The sequence below is a fragment of the Trachymyrmex cornetzi genome, unplaced genomic scaffold (assembly GCF_001594075.2).
Source record: "Trachymyrmex cornetzi isolate Tcor2-1 unplaced genomic scaffold, Tcor1.1 scaffold83, whole genome shotgun sequence".
Taxonomy (NCBI): Eukaryota; Metazoa; Arthropoda; class Insecta; order Hymenoptera; family Formicidae; genus Trachymyrmex; species Trachymyrmex cornetzi.
This window is the reverse complement of record NW_017300169.1, coordinates 3,989,910-4,013,264: the sequence shown is the minus strand read 5'-3', so window position 1 is coordinate 4,013,264 and position 23,355 is coordinate 3,989,910. Positions and strand designations below refer to the sequence as shown.

Here is a 23,355-nt window from a genome sequence, read left to right as displayed (position 1 = left end):
TAGATGGTGTAATATTTTCAGCAATCTTCGTAATAAAAGAGCAAATGATCCGTGAAGATATGCGTAATGTCAAGAATTATTATTTAAAAACTATTATTGTTTAAAATTATGCGCTCAAAAGTCACATAACTTAAACTGCATTAAACGCGACTAAGATTTTGGTCCCGCAGTTTCTGCAGAATTTTTAATAGATAAACGTGCAACAGGTGACCTTCATCTCCCATAGAATTGATAGAATGTGAACGCCCTTCGACCATGGCGGTTCCGGCGAAAGGGTCGCTGTCGCGACTTCGCTCCGCGAGTTCTATTATTACGTCATTACACCTACGCCGCGCGAGTCGCGTAAGCGGTAAGCGAGTCGCTCGTGCATATTAATTTGCATTTTTCTTTTTCTTCCTTTTCTTTCCTTCGCGCCCCGGACGTGCTTGAAGCGCCCCGCTCGCCGGACTTAACATAGCCGTTAAGTCCTACTCCTTCGCCATTATCCGATTATATCATTGAGAAATCGGCGGCGGAACGAACTCATAATGAGGGCACGCGCAGGCCCCCCTGGTAGAAATATTCACGGTAATAGCCGCCCGGATAATCCGCCAGCGGGCCATAAACAACGTGGGATGAACAAAGTAGAACGGATGAAGACGTCGCATTATGTAAATTCACTAATGACGGTAATTACATTATAACGGCAATAATACGGCAATAAAAGGCGGACGACTGCCTTTTGTATTCGATAAATCGACTCTGATGTGTGTCTAAATAATCATCGTTTCTCTCCAAAGAGAATCCAATTGAAGAGAAAAAGATAGAGAGAGAAAAAAACACGTCTTAAGTCGCGATGGTAAGGATTTCATAAATCTTCGTCGTCATTCAGTAGCGTCTAACGTGTCGTTCGGTAATTGAGCTGTCGCTACTATAATGAAGCAACGGCGCTATTATAACAAAGCCATAATAGCACCGTTTTCGCTTTCATCGGTTCTGTTTACATCCCGCGATTATTAACGTTAATCAGATCCATCTGGCTCTCATCGACGTCGTTCGGCATCCATCGGCGAAAACGACCGGGCATTATCCGATAATACGAAAGTCATCCCACGCGACCATTCGCAGGTCGCAATCGGCCGTGAAAGTGAAAAAAGAAAGAGTAAGTCAGCCCCGTCGTTTTGCCCAACCTCGCTACCTCGTTATCCTCATTATGTTATCCCTTGCGATTTACCGCCATCGCGAATCGTCGACGTAGAGGAGATTTCACGAGCACCGAATATTTCGTGATCATTAAACGAAAGTTGAACACTTTTTCATTTACACTTTCTTTCGCCGATCTCAAAGCGAAGTGATAACATTTGTTTATAATTCTCTCATTCGTTTCTCTCATTTGTAAAGATTTAGCTTTTAAAATTTATAGATATATTTTGGATACAAAATTATAAGTACCACTTCATAATACTGTAATTATACAACGTATTGAAAGTATTTGCACTTAAAATTTCAACGATGCGGCTAAAAGGCTGAAGGGATGTTTATGATTTGAACTGATTCTACTGAGAGTAGAAATTAAGATAAAAGATTGGCCACCACATCTGTCATATTTAGAACGGTTTTTAAGGTAGAGCAAGATAGATTATCCATAAGATAAAGATATCCATGAATATCATGGCGAACCAGCAATCAAAAGTTGTCTAAACAGTAGCTAATTTTTTACTTGAGTATTTCTAACTCAGAGTATAAAACTTTGATTTGACAAGTATACTATACAGAGATAAATATATACGTATAGACTTACATTATATTTAAGAAGCGAACATAATAATACAATGGATCAGCAGCACTTAAGAAAGCTAAATTCATGATGAAAGCGTGGACGTGTTCACGTAGTTGTCTCCAGCATCAATAGTCCATTTATGTCTATCAGATTCGATCACGTCAATCGATCACGCGGAACCAAAGGACTTTCGAAATTCAGTGAGAACGTTCAGGGTATACACGTTTAACTTAGTAGAGTTATTTAACCCTCAAGGGACTCATTCCTTATCCTTTATCTTATATTTGCTAAGCCAATTGATTAAAGATTCAATCTCAAGATATATATAAAAATGTAACTCTCGATCAAGCTTGTCTTAATTTAATAGCGTAAATATCTTGATACGTTGATACAATTTAAGGTTTTTTAATTTTTAATTATATAAGATATAATTAAAAAGTCAAAATTATTAAACATATTTCACAAAATTACATCCTGTGCACTGAACAAAAATTTACTAAACTTTAATAATATTTTTAATAGTACTAAGTAAACATTTACTTACAATAAATAAATATTTACTCATAAAAAATAAATAATTACTTAATAAAAAAATGATAGTCGAATCAAATTAACGATTTCTGTGTCAAATAAATACATGTTTACACATTTAGGAAATGTTTATTTAGAACTATTCAAAGAAATATTTATTAAAATTTAATTTTTTTTCAGTGCATACGCAATAATAACAATAAGAAAGTTATCAATAGAACAAAAGTTATAAAAATAATGTAAAACTGCGTGGGTTTTGGTAACACGCAGTACATATCCACTTCATGTACATATACATGCGAATAGCGCGATAAGAGATAGAATGACAGTGGCGATCTGGGAGAAAAATCAGAGCAAACGCCTATTCGCGCCCAACGATTTACACTCCTTCCGTAACATGACACACTCGGTAAAGGTTTAACAATGCATTTCGCGCGTGGGTCGTGTCTTAAAGGCACTCTTGCGCAACGCGGTGTCGATTATCGTTAAGGAGTTATCGATTGTGCACCTGGGGCGACAGAGAAACAAGGATCAAGAAGAAGGGAAAGAGAAGAGAAACGAAGAAAGAAAAATTAAAAAGGTGCAAGGAACAGTCAAGTTTTTATGATAAAAAAAAATGGACCTTTAACGAGAAAGAGATCGATCAAGAGGGAAAATATTTTCTAAGTGTACTACGTACAATCGTTCCTTAGTTTTATATATTTTTATCTTTTTTCCGTGGCTTGTATTGCAAGCAAGTTGAAATAAACATCATCAATGTATTCTATTTCATTCTGAACTCCATTCTATTTCCCTCCGATTTTCGTTCTTGTGCCAGTTGAGAATTAATTTATCTAGATGAATTTATATCTACGAGATTAAGTAATTTAGTCTATTCTTTCAGCGATAAAATTAATGTTTATTTGGCTTTAACGTGGCACTTCTATGCAATGCATTAAACGCACTCTTCAAGTGCTAAATGCATTTCGCATATGAAATTATAAAACTGGGGCGGCTTAATATTGTTTACCATTCTTTTTTTAGTATATCTTAATCGGATTCACGATTATTGTCTCGTACTGTCCTTCTGATCCGACATGAACTTTGGGCGTATTTTATACGAGTATTGCGTAAGCCGAACTTCACGCAAAAATGCATTCATTAAAGTACTGATCGATTATCTTTGATGTTTGTGTCCGATCTTATACTTAAAGTAATTTTTAAGTCTGATCTCAGGTGGACTTAAAATTCCAATGAAATGATACATATAATATCAGCATCTCGAAATCGTTATTTAAGACGAAGAACTTAGCTAAGATTGAATAAGTATCGTATTTCTGTTAAAAAAAAAAAGAAAATCTGAAGGAGACAAGAGAAATTGAACAAATTTTGCGGCTTCAAAAATTCAAAATTACAATTTTTTGAATTTTGCAAAAGAAACTTTATATTTTTTAATGTAAATTCCTCGCGTCATTACAAAAAAAAATGGAAGTTAATCGGCCACGGTTCAAAGGGTTAAATATCTCGTTGGAAATAGAGCGAATTAAAGTATCGGCCGGACAAGTAGATACTGAAGGTGGTCAGCCGTTGCGTTTAAAATAATCGTCGAGCGGCGATAGTTGCAACGCGTGGCTGGCCGGCTTTCATTTTCAGATAAGCAATTTTACAAAAAACGTGATAGCATTTCTCAAAAATGTTTATTTTTACGCGTGAAGCTCGTTTTCTGGGACTTTTAATAGTGAAAAATTGTTATCTATTATAAATCACCGCTCAGTCGACTACATCGAGGCGCACAAACTTGCTACTTTGTTTCACTGTAGTCAAAATGATACTCGACAGGATGGAAAACTCACTAATGAAAATAAAAGAATAACAATCTTTCGTCCTTGACACTTCTGGTCAGTCCGAGAGGAATGAACAAAAAGGTCTAGGCGATGATTCTCGCTCCTTGCTTTCTAGCAATTATCGCGACCGACAAGTGGATTACGATGAGAAACCGCGTACCTCTAGATATCTTCGTATCTAATATATCTTTTCGACCTAAATTGCGAGATATCTATCCACGACAGGATATCCAGTAAAACGCTAAAATTTGGAATCTGTTGTAGGAATCAATCGATCGGTTAACTTGACAAAAGTAGGAAAGAAAGTGATATTAACGCGAAATAATAGTCTCGCATGTTCCTCTCAATCGCAATTATACTTCAAATACAACACGCTTATATATTATTTAACTTATTCTTTCAATTAACCGAATTACAGATCTACATTATACAGATGATTCCGTGTATAGTTGAGATTCCTATCATTGTTTATTTTATTCTTTTACTTTTTATGAAAAAATTCAAGGCTGCATTACACTTTTAGATCGATATACGAATATAATAAATAATTTCCCTTCTCAGAATTCAATGGCTGAAATTACACGCACGGTTGCGCAGAGAAGAGATTTTCTCTGTTAAAAATTCTATCGCGGGATCTCTCGCGGTAGAAGTAGAAATTGCAGATGTGGCGTGCGGAGCGTGTCTTCTGTAAGGCCGTAATGCGTAGCACGTGTGCGAATGAAAGCGAGAGAGTTTCCCGCGACGCCTCGGGAAACGCCGGATTCAATCAACGATTCGACAAACAAGGCTAAGTGAATCGAGCGCAGAACGAGGAAGTGATCTTTGTGATGTTCCTTACATTTTTTATAAGTATACACTGAGAGAAAGGTTTTTGACATTTGTGACTGTAGTTACATGTTACTATAATTATGATTATTACTGCTATAATAATAGTAATATTAACTATAGTTCTATCAGTACATATAACTGGCATTGACTATTATAGTTATTATTAAAACTGATCAAAATTACTATTTATATGGTAAGATATTTAACTATAATTTATAGTAATTGCAATTATTGTTTATAAAAATTATTATATTTATAATCATTATCCGTCGCTAACTATTATATATACATTTCTTTGCTAATAGAAGTGTACATATTATTATTACTAATATTATATTACAGCAGTAATAAGCACAATTATAATAACATTTAATTATAATAAATATCATATAATTATAAATAACACGCTATTATAAATATCGAAAATTTTTCTCTGTGTAGTCAGAATGAGTTCGCGTCTTTAACATAAATTCTTATCAACAATTTATCGATGCAATTGGTTGAAATTATTACAAAATGACGATTGGATAATTCTTTATACGGTTTTGACTCGCGCGCGCGCACACTTGACATTTCGTATTATCTAAAATCTGCAAAAATCGACTCTAAAACCGCAGATATTTTTATCGCACAACGAAAAGAAATTGCAGAAATCAAAGATTGAAAGTAAAAAATCGCACCGATCAGCCCACGATTATGTTAATTAAGACATGATAATTTAAGATATCCAGGTACTAAGTTATGTTAAAGTGAGAGCGATAACATTTAGAGAGAAAAACGATAATTAATTTGTAGAGATAATATCTTAGAAATATCTTGTAAGAAGGACATATTCTTAATATATGTATACGTATATCAAATCTAAATTTGCTTCATTTATAATCGTTATTAATTCCGGTTTGAAACGCAGTCGACTGCGGCCGTGCGTTTTCACCAAAGACAAGTGTTCACGATGTTGCAAACATAGACGGCATCGACGGCGATCATCGGTCCGTTTTTTAATCGGGCCGAGCGAAAACTCCGCGGAACGTGAGTTCGCAACGGATCGCTACGTGTTATCATCCACCTATTCCTACAGTAATTGCAGCAACAAATGACACGCCGCGGCGAGTTTCTCGCGGCAGTCGATTTCCTCGCTCTGCGCTGGAAAAAGACGGGCGTTTCTACTGCGGAAAATTGGCGCGCCGTGAGTACCGAGAACACGGCGCGCCATACAATGGCACGTTAATTTGCAACTTTCTTTAATCGTTCGGCCTTTTTTCAGAGGCGTCTTAGACCGACTCGACTCGTCGCTGCGCGGCAATTACGCAGCGATTATCGTTCGCGGAGTATACATTATTCTCGTTGCATTCTTGCTTGTCGAATATTGATTAAGGTTTAATTCTGCGCTGTTGACTTTCCACGAGAAAGTGTATTGAAATCAAGTGGTAATTAATTCTAATATCTGCTTCAAATGGTAGTTTTGACGTATAATGAAATAATAATTAAAATTGTTGCTATTGTGCTTTTGTTTCTGGAAAGATATCATTGTGTTACACAGGAATAAGAATCCTATCAGATTTATCGGTGGAATTTCTCTTCTAAGCAATTATATACTTCATATACACTGTAAAAAATAAAATGTTAATTTTAACATTTTTGCATGTCTCAAAAAGTCCACTAAACGTCTTTAAGTTAAAATTAACATTTTATTTTTTACAGCGTATATACATATATAATATATCTACATTACATATTACGGAAAGGATGGTTTTGTTCAAGTATCTAAAAATGGTTTCGCAAAATGGCTCCGGTTTTTTTTTTAATCTCTATATTCAATTTTTTTAAATAATTTCACTACGCTAATTGTTAATTTAATCGTTAAATCGTTTATTAAATAATAGGCGTAATACATTGACGCATTACATCAATTTTATACACGGAAAGAATAATTTTTTGCTCGAGTGTCCAAAAATTTAGCCAGACACAGATCTGAAAACAATTTTTTGTTGGACTATCATAATAATTATGTAAGACGCTCAAATTGATTGTCAAAATGTCAAAACTTTTTGCAGCATTGTTCATCATGCTTGAAATTGCTACGTAATTATTTTGATAGTCTAACAAAATTAGCTAAATTTTTAGACACTCAAGCAAAAATTCTTCCGTGTATAAGATTGATATAATGCATCAATGTATTACGCCTATTATTTAATAAAAGCATAAACGATTAAATTAATAATTAGCGTAGTGAAATTACTTTAAAAAATTGAGTATATAGAGAGTAACAAAAAACCGAAATTATTTTGCGTGTACGGAACAAATAGAGCAAACGAAGAGTGAATAAGCGGAAAGAAAATGGGATGTCAATTGAAGGTATACGACTAGGAGACCTTTATATGCAAGCATATATTTGTATAGTGAAAGCCAGTATCTTTCGAATCGGGCAAAAATATCGGAGAAACTGGTTGAAATGAGTTTACGCATATAGGCGGTGCACTGGTCGCGCATAATGTTGCATATGCAACCCGTTATTACGTAATATCGGCCCGCGACACTTAACTAAAAATATAAATCCCCAAGAAAGGTAAAAAAAAAAAAGAAGAAGAAAAAGTTAGTTGCCAGTTCCAGCTTGATTGACAAGCGATCGAACTCGTAGTCGCGAACAAAACGATTCGATTTTCTTACTTCCTCTTAATTCTCGCGGAACTTTCACTTCTTCTTCTTTTAATCCTTCCAAAATTAGACGTGCTATTTGTCTATCTAATTGCACCGAAAATAATTCGCGAAACACCTGCTGGTAAACGAAAACTTTCAGAAGGCGACCGGTCGAAAGATCCTATGATAATTTCGGAGTCTCGTAAATTATCGAGTCGAATAAGAGAACCGGTTGGACCGCATTTTGTTAAATCCACCGACTTTTCCCTCTCGATATATTTATAATTCATTATCTTGGAAGAGTGCCGTAGATAAGAAATGCGAGAGATGGCCAACCTGTAGCTCGCGTCTGCCGGCCAACGGTTATCCTCGCGATCAGGTCCTCGATCTCTCTCACTTTCGACGATCCTTGCCAGTGGGTCTCTCTTTTTCTCTAAGCCAGGCGTTAAATATCACTTCAGGAGGATCTAGCGGTACCCGCGGGCACGCGTGTCTTCGCGCATGTTAACGCACGCGGACGGTCGCACGCGCCGAGAGTCATGCTGTCCTGAGAAGACGCGAGTCTCTCATCGTCAGGCGGGACGCCGATGACGATCGATCATCGATTCCACCGCCGTCACCGTGGATAATATCCACCGAAAAATCGATGAACGACGCACAGCGAAACTGGCACTTTCTCCCGCCGGCTGCACACCACGCACTTCGCGCCGCAACGTTGGCGGCTTCCTCACGGCGAAGTCGCAAACAGTCGCGAATCGCTCGGTCGTCGTGAAAACGCACGTTTTTGCCGCGCGAAAAATTCTACGCGGAAAGTAAATTCTACTACGTAAATTCAGTTATTATGTAAATTATCGCGGCGATAAAATGCCGGAAGGATCAGCTCTCCGGCTTGCCTTCGCGTACAAATAGTTAACGATTTTGATAGTAAAGAGGAAAATTTATTTCCTCTTTGCTTTTTATTGTAGCAATTGTTTAACAATAGGATATCTTTATAAATTTTTTATACGTGATTCTTACATCGCCAAGCGGCCTGATCACTCGCGTCTTGATTTAATTTCTTCCGAATTTTATTATAAATTATTGTATGACCTAAAGGAACGTTTTTATCGCGCTAAAATTTCGGAGCACACAGTCGAATCTTTTTTCTTTTTTTTTTTTGCACCGATCACACGTCAGGATACTAGTCACTGTGTGCTCGAACCGATAGACGATCCCGGGTTATCGTCGGACTTGGTCAACTTCACTCCGTGGAAGTGATCGTCAGACTGAAGTCGTCGTACCGCTGGTAAGAGTACGTGCATGGGTTTCTTATCCCTTCTGTTAGCACGAGAAATCCCCTCTTTCTCTTTCTCTTTCGTTCATCCCAGCCTTCTGTCGTTCCGGTACCACTATCTTGCTTAAAGCCAAATCTATCGGATAAATTGGTAATTTTTGGGAATTGCGCGTGTACAATTCTCTATTTCTTAAAAGAAAAACTAAATTTCCCGATAAAAAAATCAGAAAAAAAATCATTTTTAGAAGATTTTTTTACTCGCAAAAGAGTGTTAATTTGCAATACATGAATTTTATATTTTCACTTTTGAACGTTTTATTTTACTTCATGTTTAGTTTGATTCACTTTGCTTTTATTCTACTTTCTTTTCAGCTTTGCTGGTGAATGTTATTCGAGATTAAGCAAATTTTATTTCACTCACCAGATCTTCCTCTCCTGTTGTTTTTATTTTTTCAATCCTTTTTTCTGAGAATAATTGTTTTATTAATTTTCTCTGCACGCTTACTGTTCATTTCATATCTTTAATTATTTTTTACCAGTGACGATATCCCGAACACCTGCTTTGCTTCCATCATTCCGACCGATTGAGAACGATTTTCCTGAAATATCTAAACATTTATCTAAATACAAATCTAGAAATACAGAAAATAATTTTATTAGACTATCAAAATAATTAGAACGTTTGAAAGTGGTTGTTAAAATGTTTTTTGAAGCATTGCTCATCATGTTTGAGTTCCTTCATACTCTCTCTTATTATAATAGTTCAATAAAATTATTTTCACACACATCTGTATTTAGTTTTTTCAGATACTTCAGCAAAATTATTCTTTCCGTGTAAATATTTTCAAACGCATAAAACTCGGACTATCATATAATCTTTCAGGACATATATGTGCTCCTACTTTGTCTCTTCCATAATACCTTTATTTGAACTTTATTCTCCTTTCCACGTTCTTACAATTATTCCTAATCCTTTAATATTTTCCTATTTCTTTCGAAAACAATTTGTGTCTTCAATTTTTAAAACTTGATCTTTTCAATTCCTAATCGCTTTTTGTTTTCTTCCTTTCGTCCTATTTCTTTCTAAGCTTTTTGAATGTATATTTCATACAATTGTATCTTCTTCAATAGCACAATTATCTCTAAATGTCAGTTTCGATTGCACAGTACGCATGGCACCACAAAGTTATTATATACATCAGACTCTGATTTGAATTCATCTGAAGGATTTAAAATTAGCTCCCTGATTGCGTTGATCGCAGACTTTACTTAACTGTAAAGCTAATAAATTATAATCTATAGTTAGTGACTGATCAGATCTCTTCTAACACACTGCGTCTAAATCCAACAAAATCCTTCTTATTTTTCATCTTCAATTCTTTGATGTTCTTTTCGACTCCATTTTAATCCCTCATTATTCATTTATTAAATCCACTAAAAATACAATAATCCATTAATAATTACATATATAGATAGGACGTGTGTTAATCAATTATTCAGCTGCAGCCTCATCTATTGCGTATTTTGATGCTCTATATTGATAGCATATAGTCACTATTTCTCTATATATGTTGATTTATTAATATCTAATGTTGTTATCTATTGCACTTAATATACAGTTATAATTATTATTACTATTATTATATATTTATATTCTTGCATCTGATTATATTTAAGTCTTCTTTTATTCTACATTATTATATATTCTTTCTTGCGTTCAAATGATCATCTTTTGTTACACGTAACAACAGCTTAGGCGTGTGCATTTTCTTCACTTTCTTTATGCCCCTTATAAATAATTACTATCAAAATCAAATCTTGCACATGAACAATAAAGTTATTATTATTATTATCTGCCCGTTACACAACAGTGATTCTCACGCTTTTTTCACGAACGTTTCGTGCGCGCGTAACACAAAACATAAATCATAAATCGTCGTTTACGAGCCGCCACAGCACGGTAATAATTACTCTAACGAAAAAAGACGAAGCCGCCGCGTTATATGTCAATCTCGAGGGCAAAGTTCAGTTCACGGGGTCGACAGCGGGATATTAAAGTCATTTTCGATTCAACGTTGCCGAAATTGCGCGCTCTCTGATGTCACTTTTGACGGTCTCAATCACCGCCCCGTCAACGTTGAAGGGAAACGCGCGACCGAGTTGCAATTCTCGTTGCTTTCATCCAATCGTTTTTTAATTTCGTGATGGCTAAATAACATGTCTGAAATAACTCGTTCTTCCTTAAAAGGATCTTCAGATAACTATATACCATGCGTCGTTACAGTAATGTCTGTATAACACTGGCTGAATTTTCAGTAATTTTACATTTCATGAGAAACATTCGGTTCACGAGAAGAAGATAGTTTTCGGGTACAACGAGTATAATAATGACTGTGTGTGCGAATGTTTTAATATAACATAAAAAAGTATAATGAGAAAATATGTGAACACATATTCGTTATGCTTTATTATATTATATGGGAACCGCGTTGAGCATTGAAATTAACTGTGCTGCTTATGGGAACGGCTTGTAGCTGTACAGTGAAATGGAAGTGTAACAGACAGACAGACAGGCAGACAGACGGGAGTAAGAGGCTGTAAGGAGTCGAGAATCAGTCGAGAAAAGTGCGAGGGAAAAGTGAGCTGGGCGACCTTCGCGACAATTCACTTACCTTCCGATCTCTTGAATCCAGCTTGTTCTTGCAGCTGTCCAATTTTTCGTGAATGCTCCTTTTATGTCTGGCTTGTGCGTGGGGAGTAACTTAAAAATAGCGTAGTCATGTCTTATAATTGCAGATGAAAAGTCTAATTTTAGACAATAATGTTTGCACATAGTATTTCTTATCTATCCAAAATTCATAAAATAAATCAGATAATGATTCTGTGTTTACTTCTAATAAAAAATAAAAGGATAAAAGTTATCGTTTGTAATGTAAAATATAGGATAGAGATTATCGTTTTGAATATAATGCATTATATTGTATTTGAAAGAGAGAAAAAAAAGAAAAATCTCGTGAAAATTAAAAAATTCTCTCTTTCTGTTTTCCTCCCAACTGAAGCTATTAAATGCGACTATTTCAAAACAGTGCAGTGTAGTAAGTGCATGTCATATGACAGAAAAATATTTTGTAAATTTCAGAAAACCTATTTAAACATACTGTATTTATTACTGTAAGAGATTAAAGAACGAAAAAAAGTAGACAAGAAAGAAGCAAAAATAATTACGTTTTAAAAATATATGAGAGAAAATTTTAAACACTTTGTCGAAATCGAGAGATTATAAGTCTGAAGTTCGCAAAACTGTTCATTTCGACAATTCACAACTCTTTCAGTTGTTAACGCGATATCCTTCCAGATGATTGTTACATACAAAAACAAACGTCTACTCGCATTTATTTTTTAGAAGCGATCTTAAACTACAATAATAAATAACACACACACAAAAAATAAATTTAATAATATTAACGATTTGCGTACCGTTTGCATGTCAGATTTGCTTGAACTTTTAGAATTTATCCATATGACTTTTACATAATTTAAAATCATAAAAATCACGCATCCATGTGTGATTATCTCTTCATAGGATATATCTTCTCGTGAGTTTTTCCCAAAAGAGAAAAATCGAGTCTTTTCATTTCCGCCTGCCAGGTACATATTTACCTGTTAGGTGGAGTGTTGGCTCAACGAGAGGAACATGCCTGCTCGAGTCTCGCGAGTCCAACGTCATCGCCGCGCCGTGATGGCGGGACATTTTTTCTCTATTTCTTTTTTTTTTCTCACTTCTCAAGACATACTTCTGAATAACACCGCGCGTGTCCGCCGATCTTTCTCCGTCGCTCTTGGCGAGCGCAGAAAATCGAGTGGTCGGTGTACGCGACAGCGTGCTCAGCGCTAAACCTGGCAGCCGTATAGCTCGCAGAGAAAGGCGGCCACCCACCGGCTTACACAACTCTTTGCTCCAGTTATTAGTATGTGACTCTTTTGCCGGTCGGGCGACCTGACGAACCGTGGCGTGCGACAGGATTGTCGGGTTCCCGTGTTTCTCTTTCTCTCTTTCTCAAAGACACGCGATGGCTAAATTACGGCACCCGCGCGGACAAAACCGCGCCGCGATCCTCGGCTCGGCTTTACGCGCTTTCGAAGCTCTTACGCTCCCAAGGCTGTTACGCTTACCAGTTGCAACCGTCGCGCGAGCGAGCGATCGAAAGCGAGGCATTTGCATGAAACGCCGCGTTTCGTTAATTCGCCGCGAAGACAAACGCGAGCGTTCGTTTTCTCAAAGTCCCATCGCGAGAAATCAATCGACAGAGCAATCTATGTATACAATAACGTTACGAATTCATTATCGTAAAATGCGTATTATATCGCGATTAAAAAGCGAGTTCTCGCCATCCTTGTTTGATCAGTTTGTAAAAATTATTTGTAAAAGAGTTTTGCGATGATGTTAAATATAATTTATAATGTTAGATTTTAGATAATGTTAGATTGGATTAGATTAGTGTCATAATTTTGCTCGTTAAACCGCGATTTATCAACGATAATGCCGTCTCAATAACGAGATTGTTACTCGTCGCAGAACCTGTTCTAGAAAATAATTTAAAGCAACGACGGATCCTTGAGCGACTTGCTCGATTGTGATCGGAATGATCTACAATGGTGGGTATTACGCCACTGCGTGCCTGCCTACCGCACGTTTTCCGGTTAGCATGAGATTGTCCGTTACGCATAACGTCCCTTTCGAAACAACTCAATTCTCCGTCTTTTTGTCGGCCCGTTAATTTAAACTTTTAATAATATAGGGAGAAACAAGGGCTAATGAGAGTACAACGCAGTTAACGGTACGCAAAAAACAATGTATAAAAACTTATACTTCTTTAATTCAAGAAGAAAATCACATCATACACTGGGAAAAGAGTCTAGTTGTGTTAATTGGAATTCTGATTGAAAATAGACAAATCGCAGAATTTTCTGAGTCAATTTATTATAATTCTAGTTTAGATAACCAGAATTTTGATTGATATGATTAGAACCTTTTGGTTCGTTCATTTTCAAGCGATCAGATAACGATTTTCACAACATTGTTAGCGATTGTATCACATTCCTCCTCAACCATGGTCACTACAGGTTGCTGAATCTGAAGTGGCATCCAATGAAACCGAGAGCATGGAAATTTTGGACATGCAACTGAATGCAGTAAACTTTTAATATACAAAGAGAATCGCTCGTGGATTAATCGCAGATTCAGCGGTCCACGAGAGAAACCGGAAAATGCATTTACGAGCATGATCATCATTCTTCCCAGGAACTTGCGAAATACATTCGTTGGCGTTTACGGATCCTTCCATGCTCCGGGTTCGCGATGATCTACGGCGCTCTAACGTGGATCACAACGTTGAGCAACCAACTCGCGATACGTTACGCCGTTACGTAAGAACGTAATTGCTGTCTATCGTTGAAAGTGTAAAATATTGTAAAATTGTTTTACGAGCAAATCCGAGGAAAGTCGATGGACTTTCCTTATAGATATGCATCAAGAAAGTTCAAATCCGCGAATGACGCCTGGGAATTTTCACGGGAGGAATTTTCACAACAGAGTCTTTTATGAAAATTTAATGCATGGTAAGGAAGATTTTGCTGAAGTATCTAAAAATTTAGCTAGATACAGATCTAAAAATAATTTTGTTAAAATAATACGAAATATGAGCTAATCGAGCTGTATTGGATGTCTTTTGTAATACAAACAGAGTCAATAAATGAAATCAAACCTTCGATCTTTAATATTTAATATTTAATTACCTTTAGTGATATAAAATAATTTTGTCCATCTAAATAATTATAGAACGCTCAAATTAGTTGCTAGATTGTCAAAGCTTATTTCATAACATTCTTCATCATGTTTGAGATTCCTACATAATTATTTTGATGGTCCAACAAAATTATGTTCAAATCTGTATAATTCAGCTAATTTTTAGATACTTTAGAAAATTGTTCTTTCCGTGATTATTTTTCGCCGACATGAAACAAGTTCGACTAATGATCGTTTGCTTCGCAGTCGCGATTAAACTGACTAATCCGATGGCTGTACCGCGATTTTTACAATGGTTCATAAATTCAGCTTTACTTCGGGAAAACAACGACGTTTTAGATGCAATGCAAGGAATAATAATTAGTGTATAAGCTGTGCTAATTTTTATTATTTTTTAAAGAATGTTTTATACTGCTTTTGTTTTGCAAGCAAAATTCATGAGAAAAAAATTTGCAGAATGCTGTTTTACGTACGTCATGAGTTTCAGTTCGTTATGTTCCTTAATTATATGAGCTACATGTAAAAAAATTTTCCAACGGAGGGATTAACGCTGCGTAATGGACAGTCTCTGAGCTATTCATGGTCTAGCTAACAGCAGTGCTTTGCAAAGAATTTTTTACTTAGAGATATAGCGTATGTTCCATTTACACATAACATGATATATCATTTTAACCTCGTTGTTCACCAAATGTTAAACAAAAATATAAAACCGAAAAAATTGTTTTCTCAGCTCAATATTTTTCCTACTTATTTTTACAATAATCTCTTCTCAAAAATAGATGTCAGTCAAAAGGACTTTCTTAACTTCAGGAGGAATTCTTCTGAAGAATAGATTAGTACCAGATTAATTATTTTAGAGATTCTTATGAGAATATATTAGTAAAATAAAATTTCACTTTTACATTAAGAATATACGCTGCACAGAATTCATTATTCTATTAATTTTTTCTTGCACGTATATTATGGAACATTTCATTTTATAATTGCTATACAATATAAGTATAATATAGCAAGTTAATCTTATTGATATAAAATCGCGTAAAATATATATATAAAATATTAAATAACATATCGTGCGTAAAATGGAATGTATCCGTGATATGTAGAAATAACGTATTTACGTATTTTCTATTTTGGAAAATCTACATCCGACGCGTTTATGTGATTTTGCGACGTACGTCATGTGTAAATTTCTAAAGTTACAGAAGTGACATAACACATTTTTTACTTGCTATCCAGAAATATAGAAACTCGCGATTTAACGCTTCGAAAAGTTTGCGGAATTCAATTACGTTGTAAACATAGCGTCAAAGATTGCAACGCGAAGGATCTCGAGTTTCACGCAGGATCAAAGATCCTGATCAGAACCGGCGATTTCAATTATCTCGAATGACAAAGAAGTAAAGGCGGTATCTTCTTTCTCTTGATGTCTTCTATCGCGATAAATTGTTTATAAAAAATTTTTCTATCTTGCGAAGGAAGAGAAATCGGATATCTGTCTCTTTAGATTTTAATAAACGTGTCACTCATTTATTACATCTGCAATTTTCGCGGAACATGAATTTACTATTTACGCTTGCGCATGTCAGATGTAATATCTGTGTACGATCATTAGCGGAAGGACATTAAAGAAGATGATAAGTATCGCGCGATGTTAGTCTTAAACGAGCGAATCGCAAAATCCATGTAATTTCGCTCGCTAATTAGTCGCATGCAATTTTTCTACAGGTTCCATTCGTTGTCTGCGAATCTACGACATCTGGCAAGTTCCGTGACCATAACGCCTTGATATTATCTTAATCGTATATTACTACAAACGAAATGGTCGTCTGCCTGGGATACGATGACAGATATACGTAATTGCCTAAGCATTAGCCTTTAGGTGAAAATCGACAAAAGACATTTTATTGCGATATCTCATTAAACTGTCCTATTGCACCAGATTCCCCTTACATTAATTAGCACAAGGCCGTTTCTCAGCTATTTCAGTTCGAGTCGATCTAAGAAAGGAAATTTTAAATACGCATGTATAACAAAATGTATCGTGCAATACAAAATAACTTCTTTTCGTAGCGAAAATATTAAGAACCATTATTATTTATCACAATATTTTTTAATTTATAATATTATACATTTTTATAAAACAAGAGGAGAGAACTAAATTTTAAATTAAATTTTTATTAAAATCCAGTGGTAAAATCTGCCTTCGTCATTTATCTTTCTTTTTGTTCGCTTCGTCAGAAAATATTTATTTTTAATTAAGTAATTAAGATCTTTCAAATAATTAAAGCCTCTCGCCAGGAAAGGTCGATTTGGACTAAATCTATTGTAAAAAAATATCGTGAAAGAAATAGGATTGCAGTATATAAATACGTATAAAAATATGTTCCAAACTTGGAGTTATGCGAGACGGACTGACATACAAGCAGTATGAATTTTCCTTGATTTCGCGACGACGGCGGCGACGACGATTTACTTCAAGGTTCAGGGGGAGAGAGAGTGCATTTACATAAAGAGCCTGTACGCTCGCGATACGGACCAGAGACGGGCTGGACAATTGGATTTGGAAATCGTGCACACCACGCCTACGATTAATCAGGCGGGGGCCACCTTGAACTCGAGCCACGTTATGATTAACGACATAAAACCGCTCTAATTGGCCTCCACCGCCGTGTCGGTCGGCGCGAACAGCGTTAACAATATTTGGGACGCGCCAACTGTTCGCGCCTCGGGATAAGTGAATTTGCGACGCAGTTTGTAGAATACATCTCGACACTAAAATTAATAGCCAGAATCACAAAATAAAAGGCCATGAGATCTTTCACAAGAAATTAAACAAAATTGTGAGACGAAAATTGTTAAAAAATAACTTCTTGGCTAATTAAATGTAATCAAAGTTTAATTATGCAACATGTTCAACACGTAAATGTAATCAAACTTTACTTATTCAATATGTTGCACTATTAACGAAATAAACTCTGATGTAACTAATTTTGACATTAATTTCTACGACGTTAAATCTACGACTGCGTGAGTTTGTATGCGATCGGTAATGCAAATGTAATATTAATATGTATCATAATATTAATATACTAAGGAAAAAATGTACTATAATAAATATTTATTTGAATATAGTAGGATTGGTTAAATGTAAACATTCGTTTTTGGTACAAGAATCATTAATTGAATTATCATTGTTTTATTTACTAAAATAAATAAATATTAAGCCAGTACTATTCAAACAAATTTAAAATTTAATTTTTTTTCAATATATTAATAGAATAAAAATATCATTATTATTAATATATGATAATAATTTGTACGATAATCCATTAGTCCATAAGTCAAGTTTTTGAACGAGTTTTGGTAAACCTAAATATAACAAGCAATCACGATTGTCAGCGGTATCACATTCCTTAGTGACTCCCCGTGACAGGTTTTGATCGAGTACCCTTCACGCAACGTAGGACGTCCGGGAGAAGGACAACGTAATTTTTGCGGCATACCTTCTATCCCAGGGAGGTACTGGCGTCTGCTTGCGTCCAGTCCGCACAATCTAGGACGCCCACGCTGTATGTCATCGTATTCCTGAGTCACCGGGCTAATCGGCACTTTCGGTCACGTCCACGCCTGGCATTCAAGAGAATCTTCCGCGGATAACAAGAGGATGAATTAGCTGCTGATAGATTCCAGAAAATGCCGATCGCGACTCCGTTTTTTTTACACTACTTGCAAACTACAAAAATATTCTCATTTAAAAATGTTCTGATATTTCACTCAAAATAATCTCAGTTTCATTAATATACATATACAAAAAAAAACGATGTTAACGTAGAGACTGCTAATTGTTATGTCAAGATTAATATCATAAAAACATCATAAATAAATATATATCCTGCGACGCGAAGACTGACTAGTTCTTGATGTAAATTAACTTTGATGCGTAATTAACTCTCGATTCTTGATGCCTCTTAACCATCAACAAAACGGTTTCTGTTTAAATGCGCCGACAGGAAGCCACGCACGTTGCTGCGCATAAAAATTGTTAAGTAACTTAAGTGTCAACGTAATATCTCTGGTATGACCAATAAGGCTCGTGAGTCACTAAAATGGCTCACTTAATGGAAGCAATCGCTGTCAATCATTTTGCATAAACCGTGTCTAATCAGATGGCTGTAAATCTTTCTTTGGCAATGCTAAGGACACTAGAAAAAATATCGTAACACCGCACAAGTCGTGCTGGTAAAGAGACATAAGAAGTTCTAACGACTGCAGTTAATTGCAACTTAGAACGGTACTCAGGACACGCTATAACTGCATCTATATTCAATTTTGAAGTAATATAGAATTTAAAAAAGAAAGTTTTATTAATGGTCTTAACGCTATATTAATACATTCTACTTATATAATATTCATCTTGCTTATAGCTATAAATACAAAATATTTAAATATCACTGCATGCACTGCCAGTGTGCTTTTCTCAACTTTAAGATAAAGTGAGAAGAACACTTATATATGAAATGCTCATTAAGAATTCATACAAATCTGATCACGTAACCATTTTTGTTATCGCAGCTTCCTTATCTCTCATGTCAATGATGACCTGCGAATTTTCATAAATACACAGTTATAGATAAGCAAACATTTGTTCAAAATATACTTAATACGGGAAATGTATAAAATATTTGAATCTTATTTATTACTTACTTTTCCTGGAAACATATTTTCAGAAATGGACCCCAAAACATCATTGACTTTGTGCATACCGGCGATTAACGAGTAAGATGGTGCAATGAGCCCTTCTTCAAGGAACTGCAGAACGTCATCTCCTGCTTGGCTAATTTTAAAATAAATGAATTAAATAAATGTTTATCAATGGGCAACGAAAGAAACTACAAATGTACATAGCCTACCGATATACGTCAGGCTTCTTCTTTTTATATTCCATGAGATTAAAGCCAGTGACGCTGAAGGAACCTTTCTGCACATCCGAAACGTCCGCCATGGTCGTCGCCGTGCCAGCTATGATCACGCGCCCTTCATGACAGAGGCTATAAGTGAATGCACCATCCAATATTAAGTTATGAGTACTTCAAAATAGAAATATACCTTCGCGAGACAAGTGATGCACCACCACGGCGAAACTGTCATTGCGCAACATATCCTTTAACGTTGCGACTTTGTAGATATCAGTAAAGCTAAAAATATATTCTACTGATGTACTTCTGTATCTTACTTGACCGAGATCCATACAGTTTTGTCTAAATCCATTAAAACTCTACTTATACAACAATAGATCTATTAAAACTCACCAACTCAACAGTTTCTTGAAATGCGCTCCATCTTCATCCTCGAAAATGGTTTTAATGTCTCGTTCGGCTGCGATTTCTTTTATCTGCTTCATTAGCTTTTTATCTTTATATTTGAGAGCCGTGAATGCTCCCATCTCCCGTGCTCGATCGGCACAGTCTTCTGTAGCGCAAACTCCAATGACCTTTACAATTTAGAAATTATATTATACTTGCAAAAATCTCCTGTATTCTATTCAATTTTCATTCTTTACTTATTAATATTTTAGAAAAAAATAATTATAATGTAAATAAAAAGAAAATTATATTTAAAAAATACACACACCTTTGCCTTAAAAACGTTTGTTGCAAGATCCACTGCTGCCAGACCAATACCACTTACGCCGACGTTTATTAGAATCATATCATCCTCGTTGAGACTGACTTTTCTTTCTAATGCAACTAGAGCGGTGATATAACTATCTAAGATACTCGCTAAATCTGCAGAGCTAGCTGATTTCGTAGAAGGTACCTTCCATATATCCTATGTAAGAAAAAAAATTTTAGAATTCTATTATTAAATTCTATTATTATAATACATGAAAAAGATTCTTAGAATGCTATTATTAAATGTTTCAAAGAATTCAAGTTCCAAACATGTTCTACCCCAACTTCTGCCAAACACTTTTCAGCCAAGCCTCCATATCGTTCCTTATTAAGAGCAATGACTTTATCACCAATCTTGTAGCCATTCTTTTCTGCCTCTGTGCCAACTTCGATTAGCTTTCCGACAACTTCGTAACCGAGAATCATTGGTAATTTTGGTTCAAATGTATGTAAATTCTGACTGAGAAGCAAATCAGAAGCACTCAAAGCACAATAGTGAACATCAATGAGAACCTGGGAAAATTAATCATATAGTCATCATCAATATACAATCTTGATATTTTTGACATTTTAACTATAAAATATTGAAAAATAGAAGAAAAAATAAAGTACAATTATATAGATATACATTTTCGATATTATTGATATTTAAATATAAGACATTAAAATTATATAAATGTATATATAATATTATATAGAATTACATAGATATTATGAGATATAATTATATAAATAACGTTTAATTGCAGCAGCCTACTTCATTCTCCTGCGCTCTTTTAGGCGGCTCCAGATTCTCTATTATGAGAGGACTAGAGAAGTCTTTTAACAGTGCAGCTTGAATTTTTCCCGGCTGTGGAGCCGGAACGATATCCTTCGAAAATTCCGCATTTTCCGCGGTGCTGTTAAACCTTCCTGCGCCGATAATCCGCGATGGCAAGCCACTCAATCTGCTCCTGCCTAATTTTGCGAGAATTCGGCATCCTACCGTTGATGACATATCGCGAACATAAATTATTAATTGCAGTATACTGTTGTTAAATCTCTCATGCGCTTCTTGACAATAACATAACCTACGATGCTCCAGGCTCCAGGGAAAGACAGGGGAGGGGATATTTAATTCGACGCCATGTGACGCCATCTGCTTCCAGATCCATAAGTGAAATCAGTCACGTGACAACACGATGAGAAATCCCGCGAGATTCAAATCTATATATGCAAATATGTTTTTAGAAAATAGAAAATTAACTAAAAAACGTTAGGGATTAGAAACAGTTGTGTTCGTTTCGTCAATAATTAAAAATTCGTCCTTTTTACAACGAGCTATTATTTATCTTTAAAATATCTTTATAATAATATTAGAATTATTGCATAATCACGCAATGTGACGATGTAAAATTTACATGTTAAAAAACGCGTCGAATGAGCCTTTTTATTAAAATCAAAGGTAAGATAGTTCAACTGAATAAAATATATTGTATAATACACATACATAAGTTTAAATATGTAATAATATATTATGTATATAATTTTTTATTTTTCCATATTTGAATTCTGAAGCAAGTAGCATTGCGGAGCGCGTTCAGCAGACTTTTATTAGTTACTTTTATTGCTTTTATTACTTTTATAGGAACACTAACTTTTATTCAACAGTTGTACAACAGTTGAGTCTGCGAGGAAAGGTTTTCCCTTCCTACTACTCTTCTGAAAGAAAGTTGGGTGTCCATTCACTGATTCCACAGTGACCACAGTTGTCCGCAACACATGGTCCGCAGTTCACTACTCCATCCACTGTCCAGTATCATGCGTAATGTGAAACCTAACCTGTTTGTGATTCTGTTCTAAATGTAAACAAGCTTACAACTTACAATGCGTCCGCATAAATTCAAGCTCCCATGTGATGTGGACAGGTACAAAATTACGTGTAAAGAGCAAAAACATTTCTTTGAAGCGATTCCAAGATCGAAATTTTACACAATATCAGATATCATTAATCTTATAAAATTTACCTGAAGGAGAGAAAGAGGTGTTCTCTTTTGATCTCCTTATTTTTTTAGTTTTTCGCAGACCGACAAAAAGGTGGTGATTGTCTCGGTGTTCGGTAAATCTCAGTATCGAGCGAAAGGATGCAAGACAGATATGCTGAGTTCTATACTCCAGTTGAACCTCCTGGATGAACCAAAGATAGATCAGCAGTCTGGGGTGAGATATCTTCTTTAACTCTTCACGACTTTCCAATAAATAATATCCTAACTTATGTTTCCTTTATCAGTGCGAAATTGAGGGATATTATAATCCTAAAGAGAAGACAGTTTGCCTGCATTTAAGAGGATTCCTGGATGCTCATACACTTCTGGCCGAATATGATAAGTTTACGGAGAAGCAAGACTGCAAGGACTTCCTCAGTGTTTGGGCACATATGAAAGATAAATATGCAAGAGCGCTCTTAGTGTTATTTCATATATCTCATATAATGGTACTTACTCATCCGACACACACCTTTGACTACAGTTATGTGCATTTATTTCGTGCTATGGACATAGTCAGGTTAGCATCAGACTTGTTTTCGATCAAATTAAATATTTGATTTATATTAAGAAAATATATAGACAAATAAAATTTAGAAATTAATTTTTCTTTCAATGAAATAATGATTACAATGTATTTGTAACAGGCAAAAGATTTCTCCCCAACTTTCTGATGTGTTAAGCTGCATTCATAGTCTACCCAAGGATTGGATCTCGAACGCCAGACCCTGTTCACCGCGGGTGTTATTTTATTTCGAAACCTGCCCTGCGGTATTTCAGAATCTAGACAATGAGACTAATATTAAAAAACTAGAGCACTCTCTTGAAGATCAAATTTACCACGTATTAAGGAAAAATAGGATTGTTACGAATATTAGGTATAAAATTAATATATGGTCTTTTTAAGGCCCAGTTGCTCTAACATTATTTCGACTTTAAATGAGACTCAAAACTCTTTCTCTGTCTCTTTCGAAGGCTTTTGAGAGAGGGGGGGGGGGG

General features: G+C 35.4%; 3 protein-coding genes across 8 annotated transcripts in view; 1 reads left to right on the top strand and 2 right to left on the bottom strand.

The window, feature by feature from the left end:
* The window catches only part of LOC108768877 (flocculation protein FLO11), a 77,330-nt gene extending 68,333 nt beyond the window's left edge, over positions 1–8,997 (bottom strand). For all 4 annotated transcript variants that reach the window (XM_018519531.1, XM_018519533.1, XM_018519534.1 and 1 more), the window contains exon 1: positions 7,915–8,997. The gene's annotated coding sequence lies outside the window, so the exon portion shown is untranslated. The remainder of the gene's footprint in view (positions 1–7,914) is intronic.
* Positions 8,998–19,111: 10,114 nt separating this feature from the next.
* LOC108768776 (quinone oxidoreductase-like protein 2) lies at positions 19,112–21,409 on the bottom strand. 2 transcript variants are annotated; one of them, XM_018519339.1, is made up of 8 exons: positions 21,090–21,409; positions 20,612–20,845; positions 20,292–20,489; positions 19,970–20,151; positions 19,767–19,855; positions 19,571–19,694; positions 19,365–19,494; positions 19,112–19,260 (listed from the first exon to the last, which is right to left on the bottom strand). In XM_018519339.1, the coding sequence occupies exons 1-8, from the start codon at positions 21,327–21,329 to the stop codon at positions 19,207–19,209; spliced, it is 1,251 nt and encodes a 416-aa protein (XP_018374841.1). In that variant the 5' UTR covers positions 21,330–21,409; the 3' UTR covers positions 19,112–19,206. The 2 variants fall into 2 exon arrangements, with proteins under 2 accessions (XP_018374841.1, XP_018374842.1); XM_018519340.1 differs by lacking the exon at positions 19,767–19,855 and having other exon boundaries at positions 19,571–19,708.
* A 754-nt stretch (positions 21,410–22,163) lies between these two features.
* The window catches only part of LOC108768937 (protein SMG8), a 6,376-nt gene continuing 5,184 nt past the window's right edge, over positions 22,164–23,355 (top strand). For both annotated transcript variants that reach the window (XM_018519649.1, XM_018519650.1), the window contains exons 1-4: positions 22,164–22,239; positions 22,387–22,531; positions 22,602–22,876; positions 23,004–23,234. In XM_018519649.1, the coding sequence (XP_018375151.1) occupies positions 22,199–22,239; positions 22,387–22,531; positions 22,602–22,876; positions 23,004–23,234 (692 nt within the window). In that variant the 5' untranslated portion in view covers positions 22,164–22,198. The remainder of the gene's footprint in view (positions 22,240–22,386; positions 22,532–22,601; positions 22,877–23,003; positions 23,235–23,355) is intronic.

Coding starts and splice junctions, on each gene's coding strand:
- LOC108768776 (XM_018519339.1), bottom strand. CDS start 21,329: ATGTCATCAACGGTAGGATGCCGAATTCTCGCAAAATTAGGCAGGAGC. Junction 20,490..20,611: donor AGTGTTTGGCAGAAGTTGGG/GTAGAACATGTT, acceptor TTTCTTACATAG/GATATATGGAAGGTACCTTC. Junction 19,856..19,969: donor TTCAAGAAACTGTTGAGTTG/GTGAGTTTTAAT, acceptor ATATATTTTTAG/CTTTACTGATATCTACAAAG.